The 16,965-nt window shown below is 43.1% G+C and overlaps 2 protein-coding genes and 2 long non-coding RNA genes across 14 annotated transcripts in view; 1 reads left to right on the forward strand and 3 right to left on the reverse strand.

Annotated features, from left to right (window-relative positions):
- The window catches only part of TSC22D2 (TSC22 domain family member 2), a 30,798-nt gene extending 28,321 nt beyond the window's left edge, over positions 1–2,477 (reverse strand). For 2 of the 8 annotated variants that reach the window (XR_008237478.1, XR_008237477.1), the window contains exon 1: positions 251–2,477. Coding sequence is in view for 4 of the 8 variants with exons in the window: in XM_052803423.1 (XP_052659383.1) it covers positions 251–2,244 (1,994 nt within the window). In the remaining 4 variants the exon portion in view is untranslated. The remainder of the gene's footprint in view (positions 1–250) is intronic. The other 6 variants (XR_008237480.1, XM_052803423.1, XR_008237479.1 and 3 more) reach the window with 5 other exon arrangements.
- Positions 2,478–3,268: 791 nt separating this feature from the next.
- Positions 3,269–16,965, forward strand: part of LOC128148698 (uncharacterized) — a 32,241-nt gene continuing 18,544 nt past the window's right edge. For all 3 annotated transcript variants that reach the window (XR_008237379.1, XR_008237381.1, XR_008237380.1), the window contains exons 1-2: positions 3,269–3,438; positions 14,631–14,793. This is a non-coding gene — a long non-coding RNA (uncharacterized LOC128148698). The remainder of the gene's footprint in view (positions 3,439–14,630; positions 14,794–16,965) is intronic.
- Positions 3,996–12,056, reverse strand: LOC128148695 (uncharacterized). 2 transcript variants are annotated; one of them, XR_008237377.1, is made up of 4 exons: positions 11,873–12,056; positions 8,703–8,818; positions 6,683–6,733; positions 3,996–5,418 (listed from the first exon to the last, which is right to left on the reverse strand). It is a non-coding gene; the product is annotated as an uncharacterized LOC128148695 (long non-coding RNA). The 2 variants fall into 2 exon arrangements; XR_008237376.1 differs by having other exon boundaries at positions 8,617–8,818.
- Positions 14,214–16,965, reverse strand: part of LOC128148692 (uncharacterized) — a 100,323-nt gene continuing 97,571 nt past the window's right edge. The window contains exon 6 of the mRNA XM_052802768.1: positions 14,214–15,195. The gene's annotated coding sequence lies outside the window, so the exon portion shown is untranslated. The remainder of the gene's footprint in view (positions 15,196–16,965) is intronic.

Here is a 16,965-nt window from a genome sequence, read left to right on the forward strand (position 1 = left end):
TTTCAGGCTACTTTCTGACCCGTTTTGTAAGAAAACTAATCACACTGACAGCCTAAGAACAAGTACAGTTCACTACTTGCCTAAACACTTCGCTATGTTTTTTACCCTTAAAAAAAAAAACTAACCCAGGTAATTTCAGTATGACTTTCTGAAAATATGAACTTACAAAAACCACCTGACAATAACGTGAAAGTTGATTTTTTTTCCCTTAAGAAAAGGTATTTTTATGGCATTATAAAATAATTCATACCTGTCTTCATCACCATCAACAGGAATAGATATGCCAAACACAGAGCTGGCAAGACTGTTCATAGGAGTACTCGCAGGTAACTGAAGAGGATTTGCTAGAGTGTCTGGAATGGGAGGCTTCACAAGAGGTTTATTTTCAGCTATAAGAGAAAGTGGTGGCTGAGGTAGGGGTTCCGATTTTCTTCTCGTATCATCAATCTGGCCTGCTAAGGATTGAGCTTGAGTCTGAAACTGTCCGAGGTTTGACTGTGGCAGATTCGCAGGTACATTAGGCGAGCCTTGCATTAACGAGTGTCCGACATGCTGTGGTTGGACGACACCGGTACTTCTGCTGACAGAAGTGTGGCTAGTCAGCTGGGACTGGACTAGCGTAACAGGGACATTTGGCATAGTAACAGAAGTGGTGGTAGACACACTAGGCACACTTGTACCGGGCACAACCGCAGGCACGTTCTGAACTCCAGAGACCACAGCATGGGGAGCACCAGGCATTCCGGACACTTGACTGCTTCCACCCATTTGATGCTGAGTCACAGATTTCTGTTGCACAACCCCTGTATGTCCAATGCCTTGCTGCACCACACCTCCTGGTTGCGGAATGGCAGTCTGACTAGCTTGTGTCTGGCCACTCTGCATTAATCCTGATCCCTGTCCGACTGCTTCGCCAGGCTGCGCTGACACCCCCATCACTGGCGCTCCCACAGGTGAGGGATTTTGGCCAGTCACCTGGCCCACAGGAAGGCTGGAAGCCACAGTACTTGGAACAGAGCCCGTAGTAGCCTGTTGAATAGCTCCTTGAGACTGCATAATTGTCATGTGCTGCATGTATTCGGTCTGACCAGAAGGTTGCGTCGGCAGTAGATGCACTGGTGGAATCTGGGACTGAGAATAAGCAAATTGTTGAGGCTGAGTCACTGGTATGTTTGCCTGCTGCACCTGCTGCTGTGCCACAGGAATGCTTGGCTGCCCTATTGTCACATTTGGAGGTGCCATGCCTTTCCCGTTCGGTCCAGCCTGTGCAACACCCTGCGTATTTACCTGTGGCTGCGATTGCTGTGGCACCATCATTTGCTGATTTGCTACCGAAGCCCCAGAAAACATAGGCTGAGCAGTACTTTGAGGCATGGCCCCACCTACGGGTTGCTGCGGCTGCTGTTGTTGCCCAATGACAAAATTAGGTTGCTGTAGAGAGGACTGGTTCATTTTCTCTGTCTGGAACAGCTGTGACACAGCAGTCAGGGAACTGTCAGCTATAGAATCGGGGCCATGGGCCGATGCTGGCACAGCCGAGACCACGACGGAACCTCCTGTGGCACCGAGGCCGCTGTCCCTCTCTTGAGCAGCCTGCTCGAAGGTGCTGCTGTGCCTAATGCAATCTCCAGTCCTGCCCAGGACACCACCACCATCCGAGTCCCGGTCATAATACTCCATACACGTCCATCGTCCTCGCCTGTAGGGCTCCCCTGTACCATGGTCCAGCTTGATCACCCTGAAGCGTGAGCTGCAGGCAGCAGCCACTGTCTGAGACATCGTCCCAGGAGCGGCAGATGCAGCAGGCCCTGTGGAGGGCAAGGGGGTCTGAGCACTGCTGCCTCCTGCCACGGCAGTGCCAGGGGCAGCAGCCGGCAGGGGCACAGCGGAGCTCTTGGGCACGGCCCCCCCATTAGGGGCCACGGCTGGCAGAGCCGCAGCTACCCCACCAGCAGCCACAGCCAGCTGCCCGTCCAAAAGGAGGTTGGGAGAGACGCTGCCAGGAGTTTCGGCCTCGCCCACGTTGTTGAGAGTCTCCTCGGAGGAGCTCCGCTCGCAGACGTCCTCGGGGCCGTAGTCGGTGGCTCGGGAAACATCAAAGATTTCAGAAGACACGTCCTCGGTGCGGGACTCATCCGGGTCGTCCAGGCTCTCGGTGTCCTCGGTGATGCTGCTGGCCACCTGAGCCGTGGTCACGCTGGTGATCTGGAAGCAGCTCTTCTTCTTGGCCGGCATCTTGGACATGTTGCCTCCGCGGGGAGCGGCTCCGCCAGCCGGGGCGAGGCGAGTGCGGTGCCGGGGAGGGCTGTCACGGCGTGCCGGCCGGGCCCCCGGCGCTACCGCACATCCTCCGGCTGCTTCCTGCGGCGGGCGGGCGGGCCGCGGCGCTCCCGCTGGCGGGCAACGGGCCGCGCGGGGGGCGGCGGGGCTCCTCCTCTTCCTCCCCGTCCGCAGCCCTCCTCCCGCGGCCGGGACGCGGGCCTCCTCCTCCGCCTCCGCCTCCTCCCCGCCGCAGCCCCCGCTCCGAGCGCGGCGGGACCGGCCGAGCGCCCCGCGGCTTCCTGCCGGCCTCGGCGCGGCGCGGGCCCCGGGCGGGCTCGGCGGCCGCAGAAGCGGGCCCGCGGCCCGGCCCGGCCCACGCGAGGGGCCCCGCGGCGGCCGGGCGAGGCCCAGGCGGCCCCGTCTCCCCCGCCGCTTCCCGACCCCCCCCCCCCCCCGCCCCCGGCCCTGTCTCCGCGCTCTACCTGGAGACCAGCGCCAGGCGCATCCTGCTCGGAACCAGCCCGCGGGCGAGCCCCACGGGCAACACGCACCCCCCACCCCCTCCCGGGGCGGGGGGCCGGCGCGGCGGCGAGGAAGAGGAGGAGAGGCGGCCCTTTCGCTGGGCGGGAGCGGGCGGCCCCGCTGCGCTGCGCCGGCCCCGGGAGCGCGGGCTCCGACTGCGGCTCCCCTCGCCCAAGATGGGGCTCAACTTCTGCGCTGCACCCTGGGAAGAGGCGGCGGCCACGCCCCCCTCCCCGACGCCGCGGCGTGGTGACGTCACTCCCGGACGGAGCTTAGCGGGGCGGGGAGGGGGGAGCAGAGCGGTGCGGTGGCCCTTTTGGAATGTGCCACCGCCCGCTAACACCCCCCACTCCTCCCCCGCCCCGCCCGGCTTGGTCCTTCCCGGCCGCGCGCGGGCCGGCGTCGGCCGTTGGGCGCGCAGCCCCGGCCTGAGGAGAGCGGGCGCCCGCGCTCCTGAGGGGACGCCCGCTCTCCTCAGGCCGGGGCTGCCCGTGGAGCCTGACGAGGGAGGCATTCCTCCCGTCGAACGGCAGTTGCCCCGACACAATGGGAAGTTACTTCAGAAACTCGCTCCTCTAATCATTAAAATCGTCGTGTTTTCCAGCCTGAACTGATGTACGGCCGATTTCTAGTCAGGGTTCTGTGGTCATGAAGGTAACCAAAATTCCGAGTTACTGCTCGTATTTCCCATGGTCGTTCTCACAGCCCGGCTCTGCACGATTTGCGGTTTGGATCAATCCCTCTCGCAGACAAGTGAGCAGAACTGCACACGCAGGCGTGCCGATGAGGCACTGCTGGTATCGCATCATAGAACGGGTTTTTCGCTGTGTCTGCTTCCACTGTGTTTCCTGCTAGATCCTCTTTTGTTGGGTTTTCTTCCACAGTTATGTCATACTGGTGGTTCATAGCCAAACCGTAAGGAGCCTACCTTTGGTGTCTTCAGGTGCTCACCTCTCATAAATCCCTGCTACAATATGTAAATCAACCTTTTATTATATCTTGTTTCTGTTATTCCGGCCACCAATGTCATTAGCGTTTTCCTGTGTGATCATCTGGTCCCAGTTTGAAGTGTCACACCTTGCAACCGTACCATTAACCCATCCTGGCTTTTTGTGTAAGGTCACAAGGTGCTTTAAAGACCAGTTCTAAAATATGGAAGATCCCCACTACTAGCTTCCCTTCAGTTCAGCTGTTCCCTGTAAAAGCAACAGTTCAGCCAAGTTCTGATTTATTTTGCAATATTGCATGCTAATCCAGCTCTTCTGTATCTGTTTTCAGTAATATTTTCTAATACAGTATCATACCAAATACTTCTCTAGCTTCAACAGAGATTAAACTTAATGCATTAACAATGTAAGAACTCACTCACGTTAGAAAAGAGCTTTGACTTAATCTGGCATGAGCCACCTTGGTAAATTTATCCATGAAAATCAGGCATGCCAATTACATGAGTCTTTGGCAAATGCCTTTCCACTTCCCCCCCTCCCCTGCAACTTTAGTTTGAAGTTCTTATCAACTGTGCTAGCCCCAATTCCAGAAAACTTCTGCAAGCGGTGTTTGAGTAAGTGCCTGTTCATGTTATTAGGGTCTTCCATTAATCAGGTATTTCAAACGGTTAGAGCCTCCATCATCCTTGAACTTTCTGTCTTCATTATCCTGTCACACCTTCTCATTTCTTCTCAGGGAGGAAAGAATTCTGATGATCACCCAGGTTTCCATTTCTTTGAGCATTGCCATCTTTTCACCAGCCTGGTGAAGGTGCTCTGGTATAATTCAGTGGGAATCTGGTAGTGTTGTTTGACCAAATGTAGAAGATAACCAATGGGGTTTTCTCCGTTAACCTCAGGTCAATGCCCCACAGTTTTAAGTCCTGCCAAGTAAGAAACCCCAGCTTTTCTGGGTATACTCTGAGTAGAGGACTGTCCCTTCATCTGTCACCATACGCACTGGGTAGTGTCTTTCGAGTCATGAATCTCAGGTTATACCCCGTTTGTTCCACTTTTGGTAAAGCATTCTGTTCTGTGGTGCCTTGTGAATTCTCTTTATGTGTGTCACATCCTTGGTTTCTGTGTCTGTGTGCATACAGCATGCCAAGACTTGCTTTTCTTCTCATCTTCCTTGGCACTTCATCTTCTGCCTACTTCTTTTTACACTAGTATGAACCTTATTTTTGATTCTGTTTCTCTTTGTACTACCTCATCCATTATTATTTCCTGTCCTCATATTCTTCAAAGTCTGCCTTCTAGAGTTTCTTCATTCTGCATATGTTAGGAGACGATGAACTCCCTGTGCGGCATCCTTTTTCCTCCTTAATGATTTTCAATTCCCATCTGAATTCCCTTTGTAATTCTTGGATTTCGTCCTGGTATACAGGGGTTTTCACTCCTGATATGACACAAGTTCTGCCAGGCAGCACTTTCTGGAGCAGCTTCTACCAGGTACCCACTGGAGGATAAAGCATATTCTTTATCTTCTGTTTACTGCCATCTTTTAGCCCTCTGATCGAATCTACATTCTTAGAATTCGTCTTTTCTCTCCAACCTTGACTTTGAAGAGTTTGAATAAAGACGATCCCCCAAACTTCCCAACGAATTCCCTCCAACATGCAGTCCTTTGTTTCTTGCACCCTGTTCACTGCATGATTTCAAATACACAAATGTTAGGGAGGAAATGTAATGTACACAGTACAATATCTCTAAAAATGAGTAATATCGTCTTAATACCAAATCGCAATGTTAAAACTTTGTATTTCAATCCAAGAAATGCCTTATGTCCGTGAGAAAGTGTATTTTTGGCATGGGGTGTGAGACGTTAGACCTTAAACCTGCCATTAGGCCAGGAACTATTACTCCTTGTTCTGCAAGTCAACCAAGTATAATTTGATAAAAGAATGGAACTCTGTATTTGAGCAGAGAGGGCAATGCTGCTTTGGCAAGTTAAGTTTCATCTTAACAGGCAGCGTGTGGATGTGTCTGGGAGTTTTTAAATTAGTCACAACAATGGTGGATTAAATAACCAAGGGAAAGTCATATGGCTGAAGATGTATAATAATGCAACATATTATACAGCACTATTGTTTCTACCACAGATACCAATGAGGTCAGCAGGAGTTCTGGGTTTTTTTTCAGGTTAGTATGAAAGCTGTAGGGAGGTGAAGCACCTGTGGCATAGATCTTCGATAAATGACAATGATAATCTTTGGAGAAAATTTCACAAGGGCAAGGAATAGCTACCTACAGGAAATAGTAAAGACTTGAGATAACTTTTGTATATGGATTCTTAAAATTTTCTTAATTTTCAAACAGGAATCATTTGGGCATATTAATCCAATACATTCTGGACAACATATGATAAAACCATTTGGGATAGGAATACATTTTAAAAACACTGTCTCCACATAGATAAATAATAGGCATATCAGTGGAAAGGTGCAGGATGCCAGAACATAAGAGTGAGTCAATCCAACAAATACTTCTCAGTCAATAAGGCATTCTGTGGAGGACTGTTTATCATGAGCAAAGGTGGCACAATCTCCCCCAAACTGTAATATTTAACATTTTCTTTGCTTTAAAATAGTACATTTTAAATATACAATGATATGATGTAGTTGTGAAGACTCTTATTAATCGACTATTGAATTTGTGTGTGGTATTTCATCTCAGTAAAACGTGAAATCAAAAAAGTCTCCCTCAAGAAGTGACATATTAAAAATATGCAAGGGAGCCTTGAAAACAGAGGCAGAAGTTATTCTACTAGACCTACCCCTATAAGTGATCTTTCAAAATTATTATAGGAAGGAGACTGATACATAATTAGTGGGATGAAGTTATTTCCCATCATATAGGTACACAGACCCATAACAGATAGGATAACACTTTTTTCAACATTGAACAGCTACCAGTAGGCTGTTGAACAGCAGGCTGCTAAGCTGTAAGAACAGATGTTTTTCCTGACACTGCAGTAAACCAAAATGAAAAGTTATTTTCTTCTCATTTTCATGCAACTAATACATTACTTTAGTGTATGAAAATATGCGTTAGTAGGGTAGAGTGGTCTTCTAATTTAAATAGGTCTGAAATTTAAAATAGCAAAGGTTCTATTTTAGAATCCATTGATTTGCCACTGTTCAGAATAAATTAACATTTGAAATTATAAAATTCTAAATCCCAGACTGAAACAGCCATTTACTAAACCCTCCATTCATGAACTGTGTATATATGAATATTTGAACGTAACCTAAAATGTAATGAGGAATGGGCTATTTGGCTGCCATTTAGCAAAGGAGAAAGGGAAATTAATAAAAGGTAAAATAGGGAAAGGATGAAGAACAAGAATGAACAAGATAAACTGATTCACTAACAAACCAGAAAAGTTTCTGAAAAGTCAAGTATAAAAATTGCTACAGCCCATGGCCAAGTTTGCCAAGATATACACAAATAATCCACACAATGGCCTTGGCAACATTACACTGATAATGTTTTTGCAAGGTTGAATTAGTGCTGAACAATATTCTAGTATGTTGGGTACAAATATACTGAAATTTTTGTTTAAGTGTCAAGCATGTATATATTCCTTTTTTGCCTTCAAGAAAAACATCTGCCACAGTTACTTAAATTCTCACATGACTCCTGTTGGTGTTTCTGTCAGTGTCAACTGTATGGGACTCTTGTGGCTTCTGTGTGTATGTGCGCGTGTTCCTGTTTTTTCGAGATCGGGCAAGGACAGATTTAGCAGGCAGTGGTGAGAGCAGCAGACTCCTTTTCAGTGCTCCTATGTCATGTGACAGAGTTTTGTGTAATTCTTCCACTCTTTCTCCATCACCTTCTACCATTACACATTTCACTAGGAGCATGCCTTGACACAGTTTCAGTAGCAATGAGAGGTATTAGCAGCTTTCCGCACTTGTGGTTCTGCTGTTTGGGGACTGCAGGTGAATTTACATATCTTGGCATTTAAGGATCATGCACCAGTCATGCAAAAGAGGTGTATCTTTCACAAAATCTCTCAGCCTCAGAGACTGAGAGAGCAGAAATGATATCACAGAGGATAGAAGACCAAAAAAGAAGCTCCTCTAGAGTGTAAGCTCTAAAGACTCAAACACTGACCGCATGTATGTATCCAGTGAAAAATGGTATTAAAATGTTCTCTTTCCTTGTTTATATGATTTTAAATAGGCAAAAGATGGTTCTTCCCACTGATCATAGCTTAAATCTGTGTATCATTCAGAAAGTCATAAAAGCTGCACATTAAAAACTCTAAACACTTACGGAGCCTACACAGGCACACACATCTTCTAAATTACCACAAATGATCTCAAACCGGACTGAGATGCAATGGTAATTTGAATTTCAAGTCCTTTTGAATTTCAAGCTGCAAGACATTGACTGCAAGACCTGGAAGACAAATTCCAGCTTACAGACTGCTGGAGGGAAGAAGGGAGTAGAAAAGGGCAAATGAGTTATTTGAATGTCTAAGTAGGATTTTTGCATTTATAAAGGCCACTAACTATCAAGAGAACCAGCAAATAGTAGCTGCAGGATTTAGCTCTAGGCTCTTCTTAAAGTCTCATGTGACAAAAAGCATGGAAATTTCCTCTTTCCCTGACCCTAACAAAATTGCTCTTTTTTGTCTTTGCAGTGTTCATTGTCTTCTATATGGAAAATAATAGGCACTAAATCCAACAACTAATGAAAAAAAAATTAATATGACCAACAACTAAGAATGAATAGAAACTGTTACACACATGGAAACATATTTAAATGGGGGATCTGGCCCCTTCCAAGTCAATGGTAAAACCCATTAAATGTCAGTGGGAGCTGTGTTTCGCTTAACCGAGATACATTAAAATGTAAGATGAACAATCGTACAGATCAACGGACAGGTCTTTAGCATAATAGGCTCTTCTTCATGATGGGTACCTTTACTTTTTCCATACTATCTCATGCTGCACCTGATTGTGCTGTTTGACCAGGACCAGTCTGAGGCAGGACTTTTCCTCTATTCAGCATAACATGTCAAAGACCATTGTGCACACCTAAGGAATTATATAAATAATTTAGGGAAATTACAGCATTATATGGAACAGTTGCCTAAAGAGTGCTGTTTCACATGGGGAGTCTGAGTTTGTTTGTTAATGGACTAGTTATTGTCAATTACTTCTGGGCTGTATAAGCCCCTGCATGGTTTTCATCTGTTTGATTTGGCTGTTCTCATTTACATAGTTGTTCTCTGCCTTACTCTGCTGTATTTTGAATCATTTGTGGTTTAGAGGCAGAAAGAAGAGAGCATAAGTCAAATCTGAGCTGCAAATCCAGTTTGGGATTGTAGTATGTTCCTGATGCTGAAAAAATGTATGTATTTTGAAGGTCATTATAAGGCAACTACCATGTGTTGGCACTAGCAATGATTTATCGCTGCAGGAACAACACTTTTAGGGAAGGCATAGAGCAGACCTGGGTTTGGTCCATAGTTTAAAAGCCAGGAAGTAAATCCTGGTTTTAGAATAAATAAGTCAGGTTGGTCTGTCTTTTCTTTCCCAGTTTGAACATGGAACAGTTTGTAAACTGTTGATATTTAGTTAATACACTGGAATGCAATGAAATTTAAAGACACAAAATTTCTTCAATTTGATATATAAATAGATTACAGCATTTTCAGCATTCCAGTCTCATGTTCAAGTGGAATCCAGATCAGGTTTCATTTAACCTAGTTAAAAGAACAATGCGAATGGTTTCAGATATCTTACATGGAGTTCAGCAGCATATTCTTTCATATATTTCAAACTCATATGGAGTAAAGACTAATATCAATAGTGGAGAAAATCCACATCTCTTCGATAGACTTTGTATGTCTTAAATCTTTCTGTTTGGCATGAGTGTATTTTAATGGGACACTTCTATAATTCATTGCTGGATTTCCTGGAATCTCCGTTGCTCGTTTTCTTGAATAATTCTTCTTTGAACAGTAAGTAATCACTTTACTTTGTGTATAAACAACTATTTTGGTTTTTTTCCCAGCTATATCAGTTATCTCAGTGTTAAAAGCATGAATAATGGCAGGGCATTTTTTTTTTTAATTAACATTGGATGTTGTCTAAGCAAAAAGGGAATGTACACAAATTTCGGATAGCTAGTCAGATACTTTAAGTAACCTGTGGCACCACTTGATCTATACTTACAGATCAGTTTGCAGTACTGAGTTCCTAAAGTGTAGGTCCTTATGTAATATTTGTAGTGTAAGAGGAAGTGTGGAGTAGAAAGATTGTCTATTTTTAAGATGGGAGAGTGGTTACAGAGTAGACGTTACAGTGATTGTAACTCTGTAATAATAATATTTAGATGGCCTACTTAAATAGACTTTCCAGGGTGTCCTGATTGTTTGGAATGGTGATGTCTGTGCTCTGTAACTAGCTGAGACAACATTGATTTGGTTCAAGTATGTGAGATACTTGGGTTCAAAGGTGAACCTGTATCTATGGCCCTCACATTTCACTTCAACAAGTGCAGTGCCTTTTCTTCCCCTTTTTACTGGTTAAGCATGCATTCAAGAGCAAAGATTAGAGCTAGATAAATAAAGGTGTGGGGGAACTTCTATGTATTTAGGTTCTGAGTAATTTTTGACAGGTCTATTGCTACCATATCATGTGGGATACTGATTAGCCAAAACTAGTTTCCTGGCCTTTTTTGCATAAACATGCTACATAAGACTTACATTCTGCAATAGCTGCAACTTTTCTACAAAAGCACAAATATTGGTTTTGTAGTGGATAGTGGATTAAATGGATTCTCTGGCTCCAAATGGAAGCTGTATACAAAATATATACCAAAAAAGTCATGCTTCTGTGACTAATTCCTGCTTTTGTCGTCAGACTGTATAGGTACTACAAAAGCCTGTGACTTTGCACCTACTGAAACACTCATGCTGCCAGACACTAAAAGGATGTGGCGAATATAAACCTAAATTCTGTTCACATAAGTCTCAGTTTTTCTGCTGTTAATTTTGTTTTAAAACTTACATAGGTAGTTCCACTGAAAGCCACTGAAATAGAATTGTCAGTGAAATGGAGAGATTACTCAGCAAAAATAAGTGTTAGAAGTAGACAAGCAATTGTTGTTTATGATGATCTGCATTTTGTATTGTAATTATTATTATTTTATAATGGAACACTTTCATTATAAACTTGCTTAAAAGAACAGGCACAATTTGTTGTCCTTCATCATTAATGCTGAAGAAGTGATCTCAGTATATTTCCGTGTGTGCAAATTCAAAACACTTTCAGAGTTCTGCCTTGGGTGCCTGAGAAAAATGAGAAAACAGAACATTTGGGGAAGTGAGTATTATGAAGCTTGTCGGAGTAAACTGATGGAAGTGGTACAAACTTACTTCTGGGTTAAATGAAAAATATCACAATACTTTTTTAAAAAAATCACTACTAAGATTTCCATAATAATCACCTATTTCATGGCAAGCCCTAACAGATTCTGCATTAGGAGTTTGATCAGTGGAATTGTCCTGAAGGTGTTAAATGGTGTGGAAACGCATTAGTAATACATTGCAAAAGCAGTGATACATTAAGCATTTTCATTTGGAGGAGGTTTTTTCTTCTCAGTTGCACTATAAATAAGTCATTCTGTATGGATAAAAATTAGCTTGTAAAGTTTGCAAGTTAAGACCATAGGGTATTTTTCTTCGGGGAGTTATATTCTGTTGAGGCATATGAAAATCATTAAAGGCTATCGACACACAGTGGCCTCCAAGAAGACAAGCTGTGGTCTCTGTGGGGAGTAGTCAGGACTTAGTGACTCCCTCTTACAGAAAGAGAGGGGTGGTTGTTGGGGTTTTTTTTCCAACCACAATCACACTCTTGCTGATGTTTGAATGAATTTGACAGCATCTGAACTGAACTGGTAGATGGGCTGCACAAGTTTAGCATTGCTCTGCAGCAAATGTGACATCACAGCAGCCAAGTTTAAGCGTGGAAGGACATACACATTATATGCAGTAGATACAAAACAGAAAGAGCGGAGTTAGATCTTTGGCTTTATCTCAAGGGAAATCTTGTAGTAATGTTACCGTTAGTAGCGCTGACCTGTGCAACACGCACCCAGGCACCTATGTCCCGTCTCCCAGTGCTGCCAGCTGACCAAATGTCCTTGTAACATCAGTACAGAGGCCAGAAAGAACAGCAGCAGTATCAGAAACGTGAGGTTAGTGTAATTAGGATGGGTCCGCAGGGAGTCTTCCCCACCTTGACACACCTGCCCCGCTGTTATTGCCACTGCTGTTGTTCCTAACACTCTTCCTTTTGTGTGTAATGCAGTAAAAAACCTATTTCTGTTAGCTATTGCTGTTCCCAAAACAGTAGTTGCAAATCTCAGCTCAGTTGGAAGGTCACAGAGAGTGCTTTTATCAGGAACCCAATCAAAGGGCAGCCAGAAAAGCACTGTCTGGTACAGTGTTGTCAAGAAGCATCCCGTAAGAAAACAGCATTTCACCTTTACACTACCAGAACTAGTCCCCTAACTTAGTACTCTCTCTGTTTCCCCACACATTAGCATTTACAGTAGTTCTAAAACAGATTTACATATAAAGTGCTAGTTGGAAAAGTGGTAACTGGCTTGCTTTTGTAGCTGGTGTCAACAAGACAGGAGCATGAGAGTCCATTTTACACTGGCTTTTGTGATCATCAGCAAGTACATTATAAGAGAGAATGGAGAAAATATTTGTCAGAAAGAAACATTTGTTCCCCACTCATGAGAGTAATCCTAATAAGAAAACCATGGATTCACCTTCAGCGCTTTTTAGTGTCAGACCGTGCAATTCTATTGCAAAAAGGCAGGCATTTTGTTTTAGTTTACTCTAACAAGTGACTATTGTTTCCCCTTCTGCTTAACAAGGTTTTATTTAATCATGCAGTGAGTCTCAGGTACAGCTGTTAATTCTATATTCTATTTATATCAACAGAATTTACCTTACATTAATGGTTGCAAAAAGTAAATATTAATGTGCTGAGAACATGGAAAACAAAATATGGTTTCTGGCTTGCCAAATCTTTGTCACTGAGCATATTTTTTCTAAGTGGTTGCCTTGCTGTAGTAAACAAAATTAAGGGCTAGGCCATTTTATTAGTAGTAATTCTGTATTGATGCATAAGAAAATTAATTGTTGTCCTTCCTTTTCAAAAGAGGAAGTTGCTGTTTTGCTGTAGCATGACATACAAAGCCATAAAAAAGAAACAAACAAATTTTGGTTAGGAAAAACAAATACGTTTATTGATACTACACAAAAAAAGTAGTTCTGTGACATCTAAAAGCGCAGCTCTTATATGGTTGTTTAGTTAGTGATAGAATTAGAAGCAACAGTATGGCTTCCTTATTTGTGGATAAATTTACTGGACAGTGCAACTATCACATGGAAATAAGTCTTGAAGTTGTATTGCTCTCTACTAAAAATGTAGAGTTGGGTAACTGAAATTAATACTAGCAGGCATACATGAAATGCAGGAGTCAAGCTTGAAATCCTTGTTCAAGCAGAATTTCCATCAAAATCTGATTTGGAACTAGGTGTCAGCAAGCACTTAGCAAGTTTTAGCAATGTCTCAAACATAACATATGTAATAAGAGTTGCTGGAACTGCAGTGAGGATAATGGATTCTTATTGCCTTTCCCATATTGCGGCATTGTGCTGTGGTTTGGTTTTGGCAGCAGATGATGCAGAGATTAAATATCACTCTGGGCGCTGCCTGAAGTCGCAGGCATCAAATTGTTATGACTGGTTCTTTTAATACTCTTCCAAATACTAGAAAAGGTGTAAGATGAATTTATATTAAAAACAAACATGGTTTGGAAAATTAATAGAAAATATAGAGGTGAATCCCTCTCTAACTGAACTGCAAGATTTCCTTTTACTTCAACATTGTGGTCACAAACCTGTAAAGATAATATGCATTCATTTGAGAATGAGCCACCCTAATAAAATGAGATAGTTGGCAATTATTATGCAACATATTATCCAATATCTCCAATTTCTCCCTGAATTAGTAAGTCTTATTCACCTCTTTTTTTTTCACCTTTTCTCCCTTCCTCTTTGGAGACAATAATAATTTCAACTCACATATGCGTGGTTCCCCTAAGAATGGTTCTAAAATGCTTTTGGAGTTACTCTACCACTTGAATAACCCTCTTCTGGGTCAGCACAAATTTGGCCTGTATTTTTCATTTGTTTCCTTTTTCAGTTTTTATATAATATTTGAAAATGGGGAAAAAAAAAATCATCTCCTCTACTTAAGTAGTAGACAAGGTTTGATTATTGAAGACCAGGAGTGATGTAGATTTCCCTCCTTGGACAATAGTATTTGTTTGTACTGGCTGATACTCGCACTCTACAGATAACTCACTTCAACAGCACACAGTAATGTAAGTTATGACTAATTCAGCTTGTAAGCAGTTTTATTGTGGCCTCTCCAGTATAGGAGGCTTTGGCTTTTTTTTAGCATTAAGTCATACACAATTTTTAGATGATATAGTCATACAAAGATAAGATCAGTTGAAGGAAAAGGGAAAAGTTTATTTCTGAATTTCCTAGTCTTTCAGCATTAGCACCTCCAGTTTGCATTATGATGACCATGTAACAGCCATTCGGTTTCTCACTTTTTTCCCCTTAGTGAGGTACTTGGAAGATTACATATCTTACTATGAATTGGGCACTGTCTAGATCAAAGATCCTCCTTTTTTTAAGTTTTAGGACATATCTCCTTCTAATTATCTCGGAGCTGATTTTTTGTCTTCTCATCTGGTGCCACTAACAAAGGGCAGGGAGATTGAGATCAATATTGTTCTCTGTTACAGAATTGCAGGTTGCACAATGCTATACAGTGGATCCAACAAAATTCTGAAAGAAGGTCTGCAGCAGTCCTCCAGATCTCAAACACCTTGATGGGAAAGTTTGCCTGCAAGTCGCATGGCCCTTACCTGATAGTCCTTCCTATTTAGAGATGCTAATTGAATGCTGGTAAGTGTAAACCAATGCAAAACAAGCTGAGCACAAAATGTGAACTATAAATGGAAGTTTTCTGAAGGAAAGGATGTAGGCTATGAGAAAATGTTACTGTCAGAGTGTGGGTGGCCCTTGTGCTGTTTCAGCATGGGGGCTCGCCTTGCCAGCAATGACAGGGAGATGGTGGGCACGCTCCTGCTCTCTTCTACCCTGGCTGAGGGTGACTATGGCAAGCAGTTCCCTTCAGTGAAAGACACACAGGGCGTAATTCTTCGTCTGATGGCTATATTGTGCTTCAGTGAACCAGAGTTTCTTCCTGGGTTTCTTCCTAGGGGCAACTGTCCAGTCATAGTCTGCTCCAGTTGGAAGATTATCATATCATCAAGGTCTTGACGAGTACACATAGGTCAGAACAAACTGGAGGAGACAAAGCTGATGGTGGAAGTATGATGCTGAAATACAGAACAACAGTGCAGTGGAACTGTATTTTTATTCTATGTAGACCAATATCATGGTTAACCTGTGTAAATATTTCGGTACTTACTCATGTGGTAAAGGACTTCTATAATAGTAAGTAAATATATAGTATGATAGATTTAGCATGTGGGAAAGTTCATGGTGAGCTCTGTAAGAATATGAAGGTTAAGCAATATCAATGTACGTGCAAGTAAGCAGAAAGGGGGTTCAGATTTTTTTAAAGTTAAAATGTGCATGCAGGCATGCTGTTCAAATTAGCATGACAGTATACACATAATAATTTATCTGAAATGACTCTTTTCAAGAATGCTGACATATTCAAATATCTTAGTCTACAGCTCGACACCTAAGAAAATACCCACTTTTCTTCCAGTGTACTTTACAGAACCAGGCCTTCAACACTATCATACACCCAGTTGTTAAAAGAAATATGCCATGTCTTCTGTATCATGTACTGTCTGTTTCTATAGTGTTCCTTCTGTGAATGGTATGCAGAGACATTTCAGCTGCTGTTGAAATGTTAATTAACAGGTGGATTTTAGGGGAATTTCCTGGAAGTTCTACAAGGCTTATAAATAATATCTCCCAATTTTTTCAGGTAATACAACTGAAATCTAAATTGCAAATGATTCACTCAAAGCTGCAGACCAAGTCAGTACCCAAAGTAAAATTAAAATCTAGGACTTCTTGATCTCCTGCCTACTACTGTGAACACTAAACAGCTTGTTGTGCAAACCATCTTGAGCATATATGTGCCTTGTATAATATATGTTGCACTAGTCTGTTGTTTCTGCATCTGTATTTTTGCAGATGCATTGACACCACATAGGATATGGGGGGAAAAGTGATTTTGAGTGTTAAATTACTAAAGGATTTTTGAGCTAGACTTCTTGGAGTGTTCTCAGACAAGAAAGGAAACAAGTTTCTGCTCATAACAGAGGTGATGCAGAGCAGAAACTTGGAAAGTGGGAGATAAAGTTGTGCAAGAAGGGAGATGCTTTCAGTTCCCTCCCACATTTTCTGTTTATATCTTTCTCTATCGCATTTGCTTTCTCATTCCTGCTTCCCCCTTTGCATGTGTGGCAGCAGGATGAAATTTGCTAGGTTCACGGTGTAAGATTCTCCACGGAGTCAGTGCTGCTGACTTGCATGGAGCTGCAGTGGCTTCCCAGAGCTGGTGGTCTAGTGCTTGGTCATCAAAGTTCTCAAGCACAGCACTTTGAGAACTGCAAGCCAAAGTCTTCTGTCTTCCTAGCAGATTGCTAGAGATTTTACATAAGAATGTGCATTTAGGTCACATCAGCATAACTGAAAACAGTAGTTAGATCTGGGATTTTGCTTTGGCCAGTATTCACAAAGACAAGCTATGGGACGTGAAATAAAGTCAGTAACAGGAACCTTACAGGGACTTGCGTTATGTACAAAGAAACCCCAAGTGACAAGCTTGTATGACTTTACCCTGTAGAATGTGTAACGTGTATTACTTCCTTCCATGACTCATACACAGTTGCACGTAGATAGGAACCCTGTAACCCTGTTTTCGCTTTGTAAATCATTAGACTTAATACCTTTCAGCCTCGTCTTGCTGAAATACTAAAATGAAAAACCACACCCGCACAGTCCCCACTGGCCCTCATTCCAGCCTGGACAAATTCCTCTCTGCAGTATTTACTGGCACTAGCCCACCCAACTGTAAAAGAAAAAGCTTTA

This window comes from Harpia harpyja, chromosome 12 (genome assembly GCF_026419915.1).
Source record: "Harpia harpyja isolate bHarHar1 chromosome 12, bHarHar1 primary haplotype, whole genome shotgun sequence".
Classification (NCBI taxonomy): domain Eukaryota; kingdom Metazoa; phylum Chordata; class Aves; order Accipitriformes; family Accipitridae; genus Harpia; species Harpia harpyja.